The 20,417-nt window shown below is 57.5% G+C and overlaps 1 protein-coding gene across 1 annotated transcript in view; it reads left to right on the top strand.

The window, feature by feature from the left end:
- Positions 1-2,021: 2,021 nt before the first annotated feature.
- CACNG4 (calcium voltage-gated channel auxiliary subunit gamma 4) overlaps positions 2,022-20,417 on the top strand; it is a 57,287-nt gene continuing 38,891 nt past the window's right edge. The window contains exon 1 of the mRNA XM_059908018.1: positions 2,022-2,258. Within this exon, the coding sequence (XP_059764001.1) occupies positions 2,039-2,258 (220 nt within the window). The 5' untranslated portion in view covers positions 2,022-2,038. The remainder of the gene's footprint in view (positions 2,259-20,417) is intronic.

Below are 20,417 nucleotides of genomic sequence, written 5' to 3'. Positions count from 1 at the left end.
GTTTACAGTGGGCTTCTGTTTAAGATTTAATTTGAAGCAAAGATTTGCTGCTTTTTTTAAAAAAAGAAGAGAAAGAAGAAGAAGAAAAGAGAAGCTTGAGATCCGCCTTTCTGGGAGCTTCTGAGAACAGAACCCAGAATTTATCCTTGTGGATATTAGGGGCAGAGGTAGGCAGCCCTGTTCTGGGCCAGAGCGAGCGGTCTCACACCTGGTGCACACCTTCAGACACACGCTGGGTACCTGCTGTGTGCAGACCCCGGGACCAGGTGGTGGGTGGGCGACAGTGAAATACACATGATGGCTCTTGTCCTTTGAGACTTGGAAGAAGCAGAACAAACACCCCAAAGGCAGAAGAAGGGGCCAACAAGTGCTAATTAATGCAGCTATACTATCTTGGAATTTCCCCCCTCTTATTTACAGACTCTATTTTCCCCACTCAGACTACCATTTCCCATGGGGCCAAGAAACACTGCTCACTCAGCAAATGTTTCTTAAACACTTCTCATATATGTCAGGTATGGGAAAGGCTCACAATCTCATGGAAGAGAGACCAGTAATTCCAGCATGGGGTAATTAACTTTCTTTGGGTAGTAGGGGCCACGGAAAGTGCCAAAAGGAGGTGAAATCTGCATCTTGCATGGAGAAAGCAGCTCTCCGTAGACCTCCTTTCCTGGGGTCCAGGGCTGCATCCCGCAAGACACCCGTCAGTGATGCCAACGATGTGAGCTTTGGGAGGGGATGAAGTAAAGGCACGCTGGACATCCAGGTGCTGGTCTCTGAGAGCCTCCTAGAGGGAAGAGTTTGGAGTTGGATTTTCAAGGAGGAGGAGCCCGGGTTGGCTCTGGAGAAGGGAGCGTGTCCAGGCTGGGATCGTGCCAGCAGCAGAGGCAATTAAGTGAAGCCAGCAGGGCCTGAGGCAGAGTCTGGCAATAAAGGGAGGAGGTGAGGGAAAGCTAGTTAAGCTCGAGTAGAGTGAGAGGGAAAAAGAAATAAAGGTATTGAAGAGGGAGCTGGGAGAGAGAGGGAACCAGCTGGGGGTGGAGACGCTTGAATCCAGTACAAGTGGGGTGTTCCTGACTGGCAGACATGGACCATCCGAAGTGTAATGGGGGAGGAGCGTCGCAGCTTCCACCACAGTTTCCCCGTCTGTCCATAAAACAGGGATCAGGTGTTCTTCCCGAAGGGCCGCTGGCTGACACCTCCCTTCGGCCTCAACTGTAAAGTCTGGGTCCTCCAGCCCCTGCCGGCGGATCTGCAGGAGCTGGTGGCCCGGAGCCACCTAGGTGGGGGGAGGGAAGTGGCCGGGGCCTGGCCTGTCTCCCAGCTGTGACCCACATCTGGGGCTTCTGGAAATCTGACCTGAACACTCCCACTCCCACACTCACGCCTATTCATTCGTCACCAGGTAAAGGCGCGGATAGGGCACGGGGAAGGAGGGACACACACACGCACACCACATATTAAAGAGCCCCCAGGGCCATGTAAGGAAGGCGGGGTGTCCTGGGCTGGGAAAGCGGGGAGGCTGGCCACGCCGTTTCCCCTCGATCCCCCTGGGGAACCCGTGCCCCGGCTCCCTTCGCTCTGATAATGTGAACGAACCGGAGAGGAGAGAGGAGCGCGCGCGAGCGCGGGCAGCGGAGAGGCGCGGAGGGAGAGAAAATCCGGGCCGGGCGAGAGGGAAGAGCGGCGAGCGCACACCCGGCGGGGGCCGAGGCTCGAGGGGCGGCGCCGAGAGGAGCGGGGCGCGGCGGCGGCGGCGGCGGCGGCGGCGGCGACGCGGAGGGCGCGGGGCGGAGGCGCGGGCCGAGCGGGGAGGGCGGGCCGAGAGGGAGGAGCCCCGGTCGCCGCCGCCTGCCGCCCGGCGGCCCGCGCAGCCCGCACTCGCCGCCGCGCCTCGGAGTTTGAGCCCCGGCGCGGCGCCGCCCCCCGGCCCTCGGCGCCCCCCGGCCCCGGCGCCCCCGGAGCGGCGCGCGGAGGGAGGAGGGCGGGCGGGCGCGGCGGGCCGGGCCGGCGGGCGGCGGACTATGAGGCGCCCACCATGGTGCGATGCGACCGCGGGCTGCAGATGCTGCTGACCACGGCCGGAGCCTTCGCCGCCTTCTCGCTCATGGCCATCGCCATCGGCACCGACTACTGGCTCTACTCCAGCGCGTACATCTGCAACGGCACCAACCTGACCATGGACGACGGGCCCCCGCCCCGCCGCACCCGCGGCGACCTCACCCACTCGGGGCTGTGGCGGGTGTGCTGCATCGAAGGTACGGCCGGCCCCGGCACCCCTCGCCACGCGCGCGCGCGCCCAGGCGCGCACACACACCCACACGCGCGCGCGCACACGCACACGCCCTGCTCGGGGCGCCGGCCGGGAAGGGGTGGGCGCGGCCCTGGCTCCGCGCGAGACACAAAGGAGCCGGGGCGAGCGGGCGGGTCCCCTCGCGGCCAGCTGTGCAGCACCTCGCGGTCCCTCCCGACTGGGGACGCCCCCCCCAACACACTGGCCCTACAAACTCTCCGCTGGCACACGCACACCCCCTCGCACACAGACACAATGAAACACACCGAAACTCACGCGCGCGCGCGCAGCCCGAGACCGGAGCGATCCCGAGGGGCCGCGCCAGCGCCCCCGGGGGAGGCGGAGGCTGGCGAGGGGGCGGGAGGAAGCTAGGGTGGGGGGGAGCGGACGGCCGAGGAGGGAGGGAGCAGGGGGAGAGGTTGCTTGGCAACCGGTGTCTGCGCGATTGCTATGGGAACTGGCCATCCTGGGGCGGGGCCGGCCGGGGGCGGGGAGCGCCGGGGCCGCTCCGCGCTCGCTCGAGGCCTGGCCGAGGGGTGGGAGGGGGCGCTGGGCTCCGAGCGGGTCTGGGGACCCGGGTCGCCCGAGCCTGGCGCCTGCCGAGACCTTGCTCCGCCACGTACTCCTCCAGGGGGCCACCGGCCCACTCCTCCCCGCTCGGTGGGGAGGGGAGGGGAGCGTCACCAAGTCTCCCCCCCACCCCCCCGAGTAGGGCAGCTAGCCCGCCGCCGTCGTCCCAAGGCCGGGAATCTGCGGTAGAACTGGGGCGCGCAGGGGCGACCCGCGGACCGCGAACTGCCTGGGAGGGGCGTGGCCGCCGGGTCCCGGCAGGAGGGACGCGGCGCTGCGCCCTCCAGGTGCGCGGCCGGGCCCTGTAGTAGGTGGTGTACGGATGCAGTGCCTCTGGGGGCCGGGACTGGGTGTCCCCGGACTGCGGGGACCGCTCCCTCCGGGGGAGGGACCCGGACTCCTCCAGCGGCGACGTGCGCCAGACTTCAGCGCCTCCCGCCCGCCCCGCTGCGGAACTTGAACTAACAGGTGGCTTTGTCCGGGCGGTCTGTTCCCCTCCAGGTTGTGCACGGGTTCGCCGCTTGGTCTTGGCTTTCAGATTGGAAAAGGGGTGGGGGACGTTGGTGGAGGGCTCCTCTCAAAAATCCTTGGACAGAGTTTCCTCCTCCTTTTTCTGTAACCTTTCCGCGTGTGTCAACTCCGCGTTCCGTGGTCGGGGAGGTTCTCCCGCACCCCCAGCCTTCCTTCCTGCAGTTCCAGCCCCTGCGAAGAGTTCGGCGGGGTGGCGTCTTCCTGGAGGTTGGTAGGGAGCTCTGGAAGAGATGGCCCTTCTTCTGGCCGTATTTGGGGTCGGGTAAAAGGAGGCTTTGTAAAGCAGGGTCGCCAGGTGAGGTGGCGCTTGCTCCCTTTCTCCCCACCCCCGTGATGCCTATTCTCATCCGGAATCCTGCCCACCCCTGCCCCCCACTTTCTCTCCCAAACGGAGGTGCTTTGACCTTTGAATTTGGAGCTTATTGCCCGGGCTGAGTGGAGTCTTCCAGGAGCAGGCATGTGCAATCAGTAGTTTGGGAAACACAGCCACACAAAGGGCCGGCGGGCCCACCATCACACCCCCCTCTTTTCTTTGGGAAAAACATCATTTTTGGTTGCAGATGCTCAGATCACGAACACCTACTCCTCTCCTCTGGAGGATGTGCCCACGTCACTGCCTGCCAGGGCACCTGAGTTAGACACAGAGCAAGGGCGGCTGGGCCCCCGTGTTCTACCTCGCAGGCCCCACTGGGTGCTGCGTATGTGGTCCAGTAAGTCGAGCCCCTGTCATGACCCAAGCCCACGCATGTGGGCCCCAGGCCTTCCAGGTTCCCGGTCGAAATTGGAAGTCACTCCTCCATGCCGGCGAGCCTGGCCTCTGCAGAGTGGCTCGAATGCCTCCTTTATTAATTTCTCATCCTAATTAGGATTGATGCCGCACTTAGCATCTTGCCAGCTGCCTTGAGCCGTTTGCACTCGATGTTCATCAAGAGAGCCCCAAGCTGATCTGGGCAGCTGGCTCTGCTGGCGGAGGGAGGGTGGGGAGCTGCCATCTGGGGACTTCACCCAAAGAACTGGGCCGCCTCTGTCATCCCCCAGGAGCTCAGGGGTTCTGGGGGCCAAACCAGGCCACTTCCAAGGGCCAGGACATCCTTGGACCAAGCCAGGGCTGGGAGAGCTGGCTCCGGATCCCTCGGGGTGCGCTAGAATCATCCTGGCAGTCCTTCAGCCTGGGTGGAAACTGCCAGCTTATCTCACAAAAGCACATCGCAGAGTCCGACGGCCGTCTGCCATCTATGACGTCTCCACCTGCCAGCGAGGGTCCAGGCCGAGACCCGGACGACACATTAACCCCGGGCCGCTCCCTGGGGACATGGTCACCTCAGTATTGGCTTCTGTGTGTACAATGCATTATTTCCACCTGCTCTCTAGCAAAGTACCCCAAAGCATTTCATGGGAAAAAATGAAAAGCTCCAACCTCTAAGCTGAAACTGAAGAAATACTGCAGCGGGCAGCTAATAAAACACCAGTTGTGACAGTGGGACTCTGAAGGGTTTGCTGGCATCTCACAAACAGCAGATTCAGTTCCCTGGCTGTTTCACAGGAATGATGTTGTGAGGTCAGGAGAGCCCAGCCCTCTGTGTACTTAAGGTGTCCGTGCAGGCTGGCAGGGCCGCGTGCAGAAGACTGCCGCTCCCAGACTCACCACGGCTGACATGGCCCTTTTCCGCCCCCAAAGCCGGGTCTCCCCGCTGCCCCTCCACAGGACAAGTGTCAAAATCCTCCAGCGCACAGAGCCTTGTACACGTTACCGCATGGCACGCTCACAACAGCCCTGAGAGGGTGCCCTCTTCACCTCCACCTGCAGCGTGGGGAACAGAGGCTCAGAGAGGGCAAGGCACTTGCCCAGAGGCACCCAGGTAGGAGGCTGCAGGGCCAGCATCGAGCCTTTGTCTCACTACAAAGCTCTCCCCACTGTGTTGTCCTGCCCTTTCCCAAACATCTTCTGGGTTACCATTAAAAATAGAACCAAGTACTTGACTATCCAGTGGAGGAGCCCGGCTCTGAGGCTGGCTTGCGGCAGCGTGAAGGCATTTGGAAGTGAGAATGTACAACTGATACACAAACTGCATAACACACACTCCCTTCTCGCTTCTCTCTGTTTCTGTCTTTGTCTCTGTGTGTCTGTCTCTGTCTGTCTGTCTCTCTTTTCCTACCACGTTCTGGACTAGCCTGTTCCCACCACAAACAGCCCTCTGCTTCCTCCATCCCCTAGACCCCCACCTCCTTCTTTCTTTGCATCTTTGGTGACATTCAGCCCAAGGCTGGGGACACAGGAAAGGAGTAACAAATCTTTGTGGACTTCTCCACCAAAGCTACCACCCACCAACATTTGTTCAGTCTCTAACGCATTCTGGAATCAGGCAAGGTGTAGAAGGTAAACAGGCATTCCGGAGCACGCACTGTGTGCCGGGGACCGGAGACCTCGTGTAGACACGGGAAGGGAAGGGGAGACTCTGGGCCCCGAGGGCAGCAGCTTATGCGGCAAAGCCCCCGTGCCCACTGGGAGCTCGAGATGTTCACGGGGGCTGCCAGACACCAGGGTCCCCGAGCGAGCCGGTCACTGTGCTGTCATCGGGAGAGCTCTGGGCCCAGAATACAGGGTCCTGGCAAAGTTCAGCCTCAGCAGTACCACCCGCCCAGGTCCCCCATAGACGGAGCTGCCGTCAGCACACTTGCAGCTCGGTCAGAGCCTTGAGATGGCAGTCTCAGTGCCAGGGGTGGCCCCGGGCCTGCTGCTTTGTGTCAGCTCTGTCCTGGGCACCTACTGGGGAGGGGGTAGGGAGACCCTGGCCCCTGCGAGTGAGAGGCTCCTTTGCCCCATCATGCTCACTCCCACCCCCGCCCCCCCACGGGCAGCATCTCTCACCAATGAGTGTACCCAAACTTCATTCACACCACGGCCCCCAGAGGAAGAGAAGGTATTTGCACTGCACCCTGGGGGCGGGGGAGGAGAGGACAGCCATCGGTGACTACCCCGGGGCACCAGCCACCCCAGGCCCTGCCCAGTTCCTGGGGGGCACGCTTTTCTGGCACATCTGGAACCCTTTCACGGCCGGTCAGCTGGGAAGCTCTGCCTTATACCACATTCCGGACACAGGCCCATTCAGGGAGGTTTCGATCTGAATGCCGTCCTTTCCCCTCCTGCCCCAGGCCAGGCACTGGGCTGGGCGCTCTTCCTGTCTTTCATTTTCTCTTGCAGTAACTCACAGGCAGCCTGTCCAGTGAGGCCCGGGGGGTGTGCGAGCAGAGAGCAGGCTCCCCTCCCGCAGCACCCAGCCCATCAGCTGGTCCCCTCGTCCGCAGGCCCTCCTTTGCCCTCCAGGGTTGCTCGTAACAGCCATCACGTCAACCTCCGTGCAGGACTTAGCATTAGTTTGTATAATTGCCAGCAACTCTGCAAGGTAAATCTTAATTATCTGCCTTTTATAGGTGGAGAAAATGAGGCTTAAGATAGCCACGGCTCCTGGGTGTCAGGGATGCCTGCCTCTGTCTGGATCACGGTTGAGGCTGAGCAGATGAGCCCAGCTTTCCCGCAGCCAGGGGATGCCCTTTGTTTGAACCACACAGATTTGGGAAGGGACAGGTAAGGGGGCTGCCTTAGTCAGCTCGGCTGCCATAACAAAATGTGATAGACTCAATGGCTTAAACCACAGACATTATTTCTTACAGTTCTGGAGGCTGGAAGTCCAAGATCAAGGTGCTGGGCAATTCGGTTGGTTCCTGGTGAGAGCTTCTTCCTGGCAAACGGCCACCTTATCCCTGTGTCCTCATGTGACAGAGAGAGCTCTCTGTTCTCTCCTTGTAAGGGCACTAATCCCATCATAAGGACCCCACCCTTATGACCTCATCTCTCTAGTCACCTCCCAAAGCCCCACCTCTGAACACCGTTGGGGGTTAGAGCTTCAACATATGGATTTGGGGAGGACGCAAACATTCAGTCTGTGACAGGCCTGCTCTTCCTCTGTCCCTGCTCTGTAGCTGGTGCCCAGTCTCTCATCGTTCAGGAAGGGGCCCTGGCAGTCCCTTCTCATGTCTACCTTCCCTTAATGTCCTGCTCTGTCTCTTCACCCTCCTCTGTTCTTCACTCTTTTCTCTCTTCTGACAAGAAAAACCCAGCTGGAGCCAGCTGACTTAGTGAAGAGAAGCTGGGGATCTTGGTGGACCCCAGCCTGACTTAATGGTCTCGCAGCAGAGCCGGCTTTGGAGGAGCCCCGTGTCCAGGGCTTCAGAAAGGCTCAGTAGGAAACCAGCAGCTCTTTAAAGTAAATCTCCTGGTGTCAGTCTGCTCAGATGACCAAGACTCTGGGGATATCTAGGACGTAGTAACAGACGCAGAGTAGGAAGGGGCCTCAGGTCATCAGATCCAGGGTGTCAGAGAGCCTGGTGGGCCCCTGTCTCCTCATCTGAAAGTGGGGCCTGGCTGATCTGGAACATTCCTCCCACCTTTGTCTTTCAGCCACACAAGCCCCAGAGAGCCCTGCCCACAGCCTCCAGCTAGAACCAGGTTCAGCGTGGCCTTGATGTGGCCCACAGGAAGCCAGGTTCTCCAGCTGGGAGAGCCTTTGAGATTAGTTCAGTGCCTCTCCACCTTATTTCTGCTAAGACACACGTGTAAAGGCTACGTCACCTGCCTGCTGGGTATGCCTCATCCATCCATCCATCCATCCACCCACCCCCTCATTTACTCATGCTCACGGAGCACTGCTCTGTGTCAGACGTGTGGGGCTCTGAGTCACAGGGGGGCACAGGACAGACGTGGCCCCTGCTCTCTTGGAGCCGAAGTTCTAATGGGGTCGCTGACGCTTCCAGGTGCTGATGAGTGTTTTGACGAAAACAGAGCCGGGTCGGGGGCGCTGGGAGAGGCTGGGGAGGGTGGCCATTGGTCAGAGGGACATGAAGGAGCTGTCAGAGGAGGATTGGAGGGAGCACTTCCAGGAAGAGGAAGAAGCAGGCGAGGCCCCGAGGCAGGAAAGAACCTGGTGCGGGTGGCGGAGCGCGAGGAGTGGGGGGGCGGGGCTCCATCCCTGCGGAGGGGCTGGGAGAGGCCTCGAGGTCAGGGTCAGCACCCTGCTTTATCTGCTTTGTATGACAAGGGATCTGTGCTTGGGGTGGGGAGGGGATGGCGTTGGGATCTGATTTACGTTTTCAGAAAGTCCGCTGGCTACCTGTGGAGAACAGAGATTCTAGGAGGCAGGGAGGCCGCCAGGAGGCCAGTGTGGGCGTTGCTGCAGGTGCCCGGACTGGAAGCCTGGGGCCAAGTGGGAGCAGCAGAGATGGGGGGACGTGGGGGGAAGGCTGGGGCGGGGGCAGGGATCGAGCATAGCTGCCTGGACGGGGGGCTCGGTAGCTGGCGAGCAGCGGTGCTCTGTCCACATGGGGAAGATGGAAGAAGGAGCGCGGCTGGGAGAGGAAATCAAGTGTGAGCCCGCGGGGGTCCCAGGTTTTCACACTACTGCCCAGCCCCCACAGCCAAAAGCGTGCCGGAAAGTTCCATAGAGCACAGCTCAGGGGAGCCACAGTAGCTCGTACCCGTCCAGGTGTTGTGGGTTCACCACCGCTGCCCTCACGACAGGGCGGGATTTCTCACCCTCGGTACCTTGGAAATTTTGAACGGGATCGTTTTTTCTGCGGGGCTGCCCTGTGTGTTGTACAAGGTTAGCAGCGTCTCTGGCCTCTACCCACTAGATGCCAGCTACAGCCCCGCCTCTCCAAGTTGTGACAACCACAGACGTCTCCAGACTTTGCCAAAAGTCTCCTGGATGGTGGAGGGGGCCCAGGCAAGATTGCCCCCCATGGAGAACCGCTGCTCTAAGGGAAGTGTCATTTCGGTTGAGGGCAAGGGCTGATCTGATTCCCGGCAACTAAAAGGAACTCCACTTATTTCTCTTTCCTTCGAGAAAACACACGGAACCTCGGGGGGTGGGGGGAAGGGGGTGTTGGGGAGCATCTCTGTTAAGGGGATGACCTGGCATCTGCTTTAGGTGACCGCAGATGTAACTGGTACCCGGCTCCATTCCTTTCTTAAGAGTCGTGAATTGCAGGTGACCCAGCTCACCCTGCCTGTCACGCCCCAGCAGGTGTCTACACGGGTGGGCACTGCAGATGTGGCTGGATCCTTCCACTCTGCAAGCAAAGGAAACCAAGGCCGGAGAGACAGAGGGACTTTCTCAAGGTCACACAGCTGGTTAGTACAGAGCCGGGGGCAGAAGGAGGTTTGGGGCCGTCTGGTTAGGGCTCTGTCGGCCCAGTCTCCCTGTGGGCCGGCACCTGGGTGAAGACCAGGCAACTAGCAACCACCGTAGCGCGAGGTGAGCAGCAAGAAATACAGAAGGACGAAGGGGACTCCCTCCCCCTGGGCCTTTCTCTGCTGTCCTTGCCCCATGGCATCTCGAGGGCTCCCTGAGCATCGGGACGGGGCTGGGGTCCAGACAACACACCAAATGAAGCTCCAGGGTCTTTGCAAAGCAGACGGCACCTCGCCTGAGACCCACGGCTCCCAGCTGGCCCGAGGATGTGGGGTGTGACCTCACACTTAGCCATGCCTGGCCTTGGCATCAGGCCGCCTCCTCCGCCCCTCCCCCTTCCCCGGAGCCAGGATGGAGGCAGGGGAGCCGCCCTGTTGGGATGCTGGAACCAGAGCTGTGCTTGGGTCAGAAGAACCCTCTGACTGTTTCTGCTCCCCAAAACATCAGGACCTCTCCATCACCCTCACGTCTACCCACCCCAAACTTCTATCTGTCCTTCAAGTCAGCGTCCTCCGTAAAGTTAACCACAGCTCTTTCTTCGGGCTCCTTGAGCATTCTGTCCCCCAGCTGCAAAGGACCTCACTGCCCACGGGCTTGAAAGGGCTTTGGATTCTAACTGGAGCTGCTCTCGCCCCTCCCCCGCTCGTCACTCCCCTCCCCCACCTCTGCGATTGCAGAACTAGAGCAAGGTCCCCACTGTCACAGCATCCAACCCTCTGTGCCTCCTACCTCACCAAGCCCACGGAGGCAGAGGTGCCCAGAAAGTGCCGTTTATGTGTCCTCCCCCACCCCACTACAACCCCCTGCCCCTCCATTGCCCCATTTACAAAAGAGTGTGCAGAGGCCCAGGGGAGTTTCTGGACTCAAGCCCAGCTCCAGAGCCTGGAAGGAAAACAAATGATTAAAAATTGTTTGCCTCCCTAGCTCCCCCGCCATCAGCCTGTCACCTCCTGGCCCTGGGGAGACAGACAGGGGCTGCGCGCTTGTCTCAGCTCACTTTCCCCCACCTGCGTTAGTCCACGTGGAAGTGGCAGTGTCAGGTGGCTCGCACTGAAGTCACATGGGCCTCGGTTTGAGTCCAGGCTCTGCCATTAGTCAGCTGTGTGTCTTCAGATAAATTAGCTAACCTCTCTGAACTGCAGTTCCTTCAGTGTAAAATAGAGGCATCATTGAATCAACCCCTGGGATTGTTGTAAAGGTTTTATGGGAAAATGCATGCAAAATAACCCTCATGGTGCCTGGCATCTTGTAGATATTCAAGGTGTGATTGCCTTCCCCTTATTTCCATATTTCCTGAAACTTGGAAGTTTTCCCAGAAAAAATAAGTCACCCAACCTTTGCAGCTCAGCTGAGTGGGGCCCCAGGTCAGCTCACGGGCCTCCAGGGTCTGGGAATGGAGGAAGCTGAGTGTCCCCGGGGATGTTCAGGCCACTGTAGAACGTGGTGTTCTTTCATCACCTCTCAGAGGCAAAACCATGCTGAATGGCTTCTGGGAGCCACAAAATCAGAACCAGAGGGCTCTCAATTAAGAGTTGAAATAGGGTCTAGCACCAAGGCAGCGCCCAGAGCGCTGATGGCAGCCACCCAGACTGCGCTTCCCCCCATCCCACTTCCTGGCAGGCACCGGGGCTACAGCTGTGACCTCCAGTGTTGGGGGATCAGGGCTGTCTGTGATAAAGGAGGAGAGGGTGCCGGGTGTGGAAACATTGGGGCAGGAGTCAGGAGACCTGTGCCTGGTTCTGGTTCTGTCACTAACATCCGGACAGTCTTCTGGGTATCCCTTAACCTCCTAGAGCCTCTGATTGCTTGGCTGTCAAATGGGCAAATGACACCTGTCTTTCCCTTCATCCGTCTCTCATCCCTCCCTCCATCCTCCGTTCTCCTTCCATCCTTCCCTCCATCCTCCCGCCTCTCTACCTCTGTCTCCCTCTTTCCCCCTCTTCCCTCCGTCCTCCTGTCTCCTTGCACCTTGTCTTCCCCCTCTTCCCTCCATCCTCCTCTCTCCTTGCATCTTTTTCCCCCTCTTCCCTCTGTCCTCCTCTCTCCTTGCATCTGTTCTTCCCCCTCTTCCCTCCATCCTCCCGTGCCCTCCCAGGGTTGTGCGAATACCCAATGAGAGGGTACTTGGGAAAGTGTCGTGAAAAGCACGGTGGCTGGGCTCCCACAGAGGCGCTGCAGAGGGTACGGGATTTCGGGCTCATTTTCTTGGAAACACTCGGCTTGGCCTCTTTTCACCCTGACACCTCAGTGAGGACCCGCATGCTGGTGGCAGCCTCACCCATCGGATGCACTGCTGCTGGCTACTTTGTTCTCACCTCCAGAGAGTCAGCCGGTCCCCTCTCCCACCCACTTGATCATTCGTGCTCAGGACACACTGATGACCTGCTTTGTGCTCAGCCCAGAGCTGGCCACCGCAGAGATGAGAAAAAACCCCTTTCCTGCGACATCCCCTTGGGATTCCTTATAGACCGCCCAGACCCACCCACAGCTTTCCCTGTACCTGGCTCCCAGCTGCTGTCATGTCTTGCCTGGATGCCCCAAGGAGTGTCCTGACCCGTCTTCCCGCCCCTCCCTCCCGCCCGCCCCCATGCTAGCCCTTCTTCACACACAGCCAGAAAGAGCTTGGAAAAATGGAAATCAGATCGTGTCATTCCCTAGCTCGATGGCCGTCAATGGGGCCACATCCCACTTGGGATAAAGTCAGGCTCCTTCCCTGATCTGTGAAGCTCCGCAGATCTAGCCCCACACACCTCTGACACCTCCCACCAGGGGCTTCACTGTACTGAAGAGTCAGGTCAGGTGATCTCTGAACCAAGTCTGCGGGATGGTTAATGGGACAGGGGCTGGGTGTGTGGCAGGGGAGTCACCGAGACCTGCGTTTGAATCCTGCTCTGCCCTGTGTTAGCTCTGTGACCTTGGACAGATTCCTTGGCTTCTCTGAGCCTCTGTTTTCTCATCTGTAAAACGGAGATACAGCGGTAGACACCCCCAGCCGATGGAGCCACTCCCCAAGACACAACCAAAGAGGAGTGCCCTGAGAGACTCCTCAGCTTCAGATGGGCTGAGTGCACAAGGCTGAGGGCCCCCCCTCTGCAGGGTGGAGGCGGGGCTGGCCTGGACACCGGGACATGGCAGTCACCTGCTTGATGGATGGAAACAGCTCCCCTTGTGACGGGATGTCAGGCTGTGCCTGTTGACCCCAGTGTCTCGGTTCCCTGATGGGACCAATGGCACTGGGGCCTTTGTATTGTCTGAACCAAAGTTCTAGACAAAAGAGCAGAGGACAAATTCTCCCATGTTGTTGTATATGGTGATATGGTGTAGGAAGTGTTACTGAGATCCTGAAATGTTGGCATTCTTAGATTTGGTGGGGAGATGGTGGCGTAGAAGGGAGAACGATCCAGAAAATTTTAAATCAAAACTGCCCTAGAGAAACCCAGACCCTAGGACAGGAATAAAGATGCAGACGTAGAGAATGGACTTGAGGACATGGGGAGGGGGAAGGGTAAGCTGGGATGAAGTGAGAGAGTGGCGTGGACATACATACACTACCAAATGTAAAATAGATAGCTAGTGGGAAGCAGCCGCATAGCACAGGGAGATCAGCTCGGTGCTTTGTGACCACCTAGAGGGGTGGGATAGGGAGGGTGGGAGGGAGACGCAAGAGGGAGGGGATATGGGGATATATGTATACGTATAGCTGATTCACTCTGTTATACAGCAGAAACTAACACACCATTGTAAAGCAATTATACTCCAATAAAGATGTTAAAAAACAAACAAACAAACAAACAAAAAACCCAGACCCTAATAATGGGTCACGTGCAAAGGATATAGAATGATTGGTGTCACCAGGGCTGTATTCATGCACCTTTGCATCATTTCACGCTCTGCTGTCGCCATCTTGAAATTCTTAATGATTTTTGAACGAGAGGACCCCCATTTTCATTTTGCACTGGACCCCCCCAAAATTTCATAGCCAGGCCTGGGTGTCCTGTTCTCTCCCCAGAGAAGACTTCGATTGGAGGAAGGGTGGGCCGGGTAAGCTGGGACTGGAGGGGTTGATGCTGGAGGGTCCTGAGTTTGCACGGAAGTTGGTGGCTGGGGGGGGGGGGGAGCAGGGGTTGTTACTGGAACCACCTCTCTCTTGTTTCCTCCAAGGGCCCCCGCAAACAGCACGCAGGGCCGGGGCTGCCTTGGAGATTGGAGAGCGCCTTGTTAGCGTTTATGGGGCACCTGCTGAGTGCCTGGCCTCGTGCTGGACCCTGTGGGTACAGAAAGGCCTTGGGGAGCTTACTGTCCGGTGCTGGGGAAGCCACGGGAGAAGAGGTGGCAAAGTGAGGACAGAGCCTCAGAACACATCCGGATGTCAGGGCCTCCTCCCAGGGGTTCCGCTAAGGCCTGTCTCTTAGGGTCGTCCGGAGGATCAAGTGGGAAACACTCACGGCGCTCTGCGTACACCTGCTTCGCCGTAGGCGCAAAATACACAGCAGCGCTTATGAGTGGTGTCTTGGAGGACGTCTGGTGGACGTGAGGCGGAGGGCCCGGAGCCCGGGTGCGTCGGGCTTTGAGTCCAGGCTCTACCTCCCAATGGCCTCCGACCGGCCGTTGCACCGTCTCTGAGCCTCAGTTGCTTTCTCGGCAAAATGGGTACGTGAGCAACACCTCCTGTGCAGATTTGCTGGGGGGGCCGAGGTGAGCTGTCCGCGGTCGGCCTGGGGCTGGAACACATGCCCGACGCCCCGGAGGCTGCCCTGTGCCTGGGGCTACAGGAGGGCCCACCGTGAGGGTGGGGCCCGAGGGGCGCGTCCAGCCCATCCGCAGCGCCCAGACCACACTGCGAGCTGGGAGGGGAACGGGACTCCCCGAGGACATCTCAGGACACCCAGGCTTCCTTCCAGGGGCGGGACAGTCCAGCCAAGGCCGTGTCACCAGCTCGTCCGGCCGCGCAGTGGGGGGAGGGTGCCCCAGGCTTGCTTCCGCCGATAACAAGCGCACATTGACGCCGGCTCCCCGGGGCCAGCGTGCCGTTCCGGCTCGCATCTGAGCCCTCGCCCGAGACATTTGCTCGCTTCAGCAGTTTGGCATGTCATACAAAGGGGCTCTGATTTCCCCTGATGTCCAACTCCTCTTGCATGAAAAATAGCTTTTGTTATCTTTCTGCCCACGGATTCCTGCGTTCGAGTCAAGGCCAGACGCCTGGGGGGTGGAGAGGCCGCACCGGCTTAACCACTGGGAGGGTCTTCCTTCTCCCGCCAGGCCGCCCCTGTGGCCGGTGGCCGCGGCCCTGGCGATCCGGCTCCCGGGGCGTTGCCTGCGGGCCCCTGGCCTGTCCCCCACCTTCACGCTGGTCAGCTCCTCTTCCCACTCAGTGGCTGTTTGTGATGTGTCCCCAGGGTCCTTGTTTGGGTTGCCTCCATCCCCACTGTCCCCACCATCACCCCCTCCTCCGAAACCCAGCTCCTTTGTTCCCGCCCATCCCCCAGTTCTCCCCGCCCCGCCTTCTGTTTCTTTCTCTCTAACTTGTGTTTCTGATTATTTCTTCCCCTTTTCCTTTCGAGTCTGCCATACTTAAAGCACAGACGCCGTCTCCTCCTTCCTGTTCAAGGCAGTTTTTTGAAAGTTCTTGAGACATTTACTAGATAAAAATGTATTCTTTTAACTCTGCGATTATTAGGAGGGTTATTAAACATGAGGAGAATTCTATTAAATAGCAAATTGAGTGAGTCAGACACCCACAGATGTGAAACCTCTAAAGGTTATCTGGTACAAAATAGATGTGAATATGGCTATGGCTGTTCTCCGAGGCCTGCAAAAAATATTGGGAAAAAATTCGCCAAAATGGTTTTTCTTAATGATGGTCATGGGAACTCTGAGTGATTTATCTTATCTCCTTCTGTCTTTTTCTCATTTTCTACCCTGTTTGGGGGGGGGGGGGAGGGCAATACATGAACCTGATATTTAATTTTAAAAAGCACCAGGGCCAGTCTCCAGCCCGCAGACAGGTGAATGGCTCAGTATGTTCATTCAGCATCCATGGTGTCTGCTCTCTCTCTCCTTAACCGCATCCAGGAACATGCCCCAGGCATCACGCCCAGTCACCTTTTGTCAGTGTTTTATTTCGGGTCGCCCCTGACTTATAACCAAATTGATTGCTGGATGAAAGCCTTTTCGAGCCATCCACCATCAAATCTTTATTTCCTGTAAGCACAATTTACACATTGGGTTTCCATTCTTAGACATCCATCTCACGTAATAAAAGTGCCCAAAGTGACTGCAACAGTAAGTGAAAAGCAAATAAAACCCAGATATATGCTCTCACAAACTTTTATCACATATGTAAAACCAAGTACTTAATATAAAAGCTTGGCCATGAAATCTTCCTTTGGGGGAATTTTTCTGCCTGAGCCAGACTGTCCAAGGTTTCTTAAAATACGAATTCAATGGAGTTTGAACAGAAGATGCTTGCTTTTTTTTTCTTCCCTGAAAAATCACCCTGTGGCAAATTTAAGCACGCTCCGTTGCACGAAAAAATCCTCAAATGCTTTAAAATAAAGGATTCTTCTGTGTCAAAATTTTTCCATTGCCAATTCCATTTGTGTAAATTCTTTAGAAAAGGTCTTTGCCTGGTGGATATTGGAGGAAAGGCAGTTTCCACTGTGACCTGTACCGCCGCTGTAACCACACCCTGCTCTTTGTGCCAGTGAGTCAGGTGACAGGTCAAATGCCAGTGGATGCTGGGGTATCAGCTTCCAGGGGTCCTCGTTGCCAGGTTAATGGTCCTTGTTGCTCATTAATGCTGCTTTTAGCCATTAGCGGCAGTTGTGGTTAAGATACAAGCACCAGCGAGGTCCACATCTGGCGTCTGTGGCTGAGACGGCCAATACTTGAACTAGAAAGTTGTTTCTCGAATCTCATCAGAATCTCTGTGCCTCTAATGGTGATGTCTGTTCCTTCTTGTTCAGTCTTTCCTGGAGCTGAAAACAAAACACTCATCTTCAGCCTTGAAAGCCCTTCACCTTCTCGGAAGTGGTGTTTATGCCCGCCTTTGGTCTCCCCATCTCTGGAGGATCGGGAAGGAAATCTACCTGGTTTTCTTGCTTTTTGCTTTTAAACCTGGGTGCTTTCTCTAGCTCATTTCTGGCTTTCAGTCTGCAAGCCTTTGGGGCATGCCTGCCGGTGCAAAGGGCTCTGGGAGGGGCTGGGGTCCAGAGACCCGGAGGAGACCCTCTCCTTATCGGAGGTGGGGCGTCGAGTTGCCCACGAGCAGGAGGTGGCCGGGCCAGCCCTACTCAGCCCTCACGGCGCCCTGTTCCCCCGACCCGGTTACCTGTTTATCCATCCCACACCCTCCCGCCCACTTCTCCATGTAGGACCCAAAGCACGAAGGGTTGTCTGGTGAGCACTCATCGTGTACCAAGCATGACATGTATTATCTCAGGAACTTTCCACATGTTATGTCATCCTAATAACAGCCATGATTTAATACTACTTAATTATTTGTCAAACTATTCGTTATAGTTTGAGCTGTTACCTACACGGCCTTTACTATGTGCCAGGAACTGTCCCAGGCACCAGGTAGCTAGATAGACGGCTAGATAGCCAGATGGACTGACTTAGTTAATCCTCAGTCCCCCATGAGTGAGGTGCTATCACTACTTCCGTTGTATACGTGGGGAAACTGAGGCACGGAGAGGTTAAGCAACCTGCCCGAGGCCCCAGAGCCCGCACGTGTTGAGATCAGGATTCAGACCCACGCAGTCTAGCTCCAGGTTCACCCTCCTCGTCCCTGGGCTGTGACAGCGGCAGCTATGACATCTGAATATCTCTTATGTGCACAGTTTGTTTCATCTGTGCACCGTAGCGAGGGTAACACTTCCTGTGTGGGCAGTGGGGAGGCTGGGGCAGGCTTACCCGCCTGGGACACAGCCAGCAGTTGAGCCCCAGTCTCTGACTCCAAAACCCGCCCCCAGCTTTTTCTGCAGCCCGCTGCTGACACCTCCTGTGCCCGCTGCACGCTGGGGAGAGAAGCAGCCTCCGGCTCCCTGAGGAGAGGCTGTGGGTGGCGCAGGGCCCGGAACCCAGGGCCCACACGGACGCTGGGGGCGGGGGTGACGGGGGCGGAGGGCTGGATGTGAAGACAGAGCAATACCCACCCCACAGGCGCAGCCCAGGGGTTGCCAGATGCTGGCTGTGGGCCGGGCTGGCACGGCAGGCTTCTCGGAAGAGGTGGGCACAGCATCGTGACCAGAACAGAGCATGATGCCGGGCCCTGGGGCTGACTCATGCAGCCTGGAAAGGAAAGATTCAGCTGTCAGACCGAGGGCGGCTCTTAAGACGGGGTGCTCTCAGCAAAGAAGGTGAAAATTGTTCTGCTCAAGACAGCTCCTTTACGGAGGCAGTAAGTGTGCACTTCAAGCCCCCGGAACCCACGTCTTGCAGGGGATGCCACCTGTCAGCAGGCTTTCACACCCAGACTGCGATTGTTGGCACTCACGTGGTGACTCCCGGCTCACAAAAGGCAGATAAAAAAGCAGAGTCTGATCCTACTGTATGCTTCCATTCATATCAAGTTCAAATGCAGGCAGAACTAATCTGGGATGATGGAGGTCAGCCGTGTGGCTCCCCGTGTGAAGGCTGGCTGCCGGGGCGTGGGGCGAGAGGGAACCTCCAGGAGGGCGAACACGGTGTCTGTACCTTGATCTGGGTGGTAGTTGCATGCATGTGGACATACAACCATCAAGCCGCACTTAGTGTATATTAGCCTCAACAAAAATTGAAAACAGACAAATACAGGTCTGGGGTGACAAAGACCCCTCACGTGGCCTGCCACCAGCCCTCACCTGCCCCCATGGCTCCTCACCTACTGGCCTGTGTTTTCTTCAATTCTTGTCAATCCAGCAAATACTCGTTGGGAATGTGTGCGCTTACCCGTGCTAAGTTCTGAGGACTCAAGGATTCATTGATTCATTGATTCATTCATTCATTCAGCTATTATTTTGGTGCCTGACCTCTTGGAAATGCTGCGTGACCTGCTAAAGAAAAAAGTCTTCCTGCTTCAGCGAGTTCTGTGGTTCAGAGCTGCTCAGAATGACAAGACCTCCCACTTGGACCTGTCATGATCTATAGCCTCTCCGGGAACCTTCAAGACCCCTAGGGAGACCTTCTCTCTTGGCCCAGCCGCTGTGATTTTGAGAGACTGTTTGGTACCCTGCCCTGGGGGACTCGGCCACCAGCCCTCGTCCTGCCCCATCGGCCCCCAGAGCTCCGCCAGTATATGTTTTAAGTTTCTATTCAAATCCAGCATATACTCATTGGGAATTTAAAAACCAGACCCCAGACTGAGTCATGGGCACCCAAAGATTCATTCATTTATTCACTCAACAAACATTTATTGAGTGCCTGCTACTTACCAGGCAGCCTTTCAGGTGGTGGGGAAATTTTCTTTCACAGCAGTAAATAAATAAAACAGACAACAGTACACGGAATGATTGTATCGTCACAGGAGAGACACACAGTAATCGAGAAAAACCAGGAGCGTCAGGGTGAAGGTCGTGATGACAGAGTGGCTAGGGGGGGCCTCGGAGGGAGAGCCCTCGGGGACCATCGTGTCCGGCAGAGGGACAGCAGGTGTCACGGCCCTTCCAGAGCCTGTCCCAGGCCTGAGCGGCTGAGCAGGGAGCAGGAGATGCGGGTCAGAGAGGGGACCGCGGCCACTGGCAAGGACTTGGCCATTTACTCTGAGGGAGGAGCCATGGAGGGCTTGGAGCAGAGGCCTGAGGGGCTTCCACCTGGATTCCAAAAGGATACCTCTGGCTATCATGTTGAATAGGGTGGGGCCTGCCCTTGGGTGGCTCTTAAGTGGGTGGGGCTCTTCTGGGATCCTTAATTAAGAGAAACTTGTCATGGTGCTCTCGATTCCACAGAGAAGTCAGGGAAGGCTTCCCAGAGGCGGTGACATTTGGTCTGTGTCTTGCAGAACACGCACGAGTCTGCAGGCAGGGGGAGCTGAACATGCAGAGTCACGCGTCTTCGTTCGTTCACAAGTTCATTCACTCATCTATTCATCCTTTATTCATTCAGAGGACATTTTATTGAGCACCTGGGTAAAAAGTAGAATCCAGCCCTGTTCCTCGAAGAAGTCAGCGTCCAGTAAGGAGTGGGAAGACAGAGGGACAGCCAGATCCATAACACGTCCATGAGGAAACGCGGCAGGGAGCTGCAGCCGCACAGAGCGGGCGGGAGCGGCCTCCGTGGCCCGGGGTGCGGTCACAGGAGTCTTTCTGGACAACGGGTCATCTGAGCCAGTGTTGAAAGATGAGCATGAATCCACTGAGAAACAGGAAGGAGGAGAATTTCCAGGCAGAGCACCAGCATGGGCACAGGCCTCCCACATCCCAGGTCCCAAGTGGGCACTGCAGAGGCGCGGGACACAGTGTGTTCTAGAAAGCCAAAGAACTTTGGGTCTGCTGAAACCAAAGGCCAATATGGGAAGAGGCCCAGGAGCCAGTGTTAGGAGGAAGGCGGGGCCCAAAGCTGGAGTCCTTTGCACATGTCAGGGGCCTGCATTCGGCCCTTGGGCACCCAGATTCTGTGGCTCTACGACAGAAGACGGGGAGGAGGGACCCAGGCTGGAGGCAGGGAGACCTGTTAGGAAAATGCGGGGAGAGTCCAGACCAGGGGTGATGAACCCTGAAGGAGGACAACGGCATGGGGAAGAGGATGCATGTGAGTTGCATCTTGGAGATGGACGGGTGAGCGGGGGGAGAGCCCAT

Source organism: Balaenoptera ricei, chromosome 20, assembly GCF_028023285.1.
Source record: "Balaenoptera ricei isolate mBalRic1 chromosome 20, mBalRic1.hap2, whole genome shotgun sequence".
NCBI classification, from domain to species: domain Eukaryota; kingdom Metazoa; phylum Chordata; class Mammalia; order Artiodactyla; family Balaenopteridae; genus Balaenoptera; species Balaenoptera ricei.
Note: the sequence above shows the minus strand (reverse complement) of the source record. Positions and strands in the feature narration are given on the sequence as shown.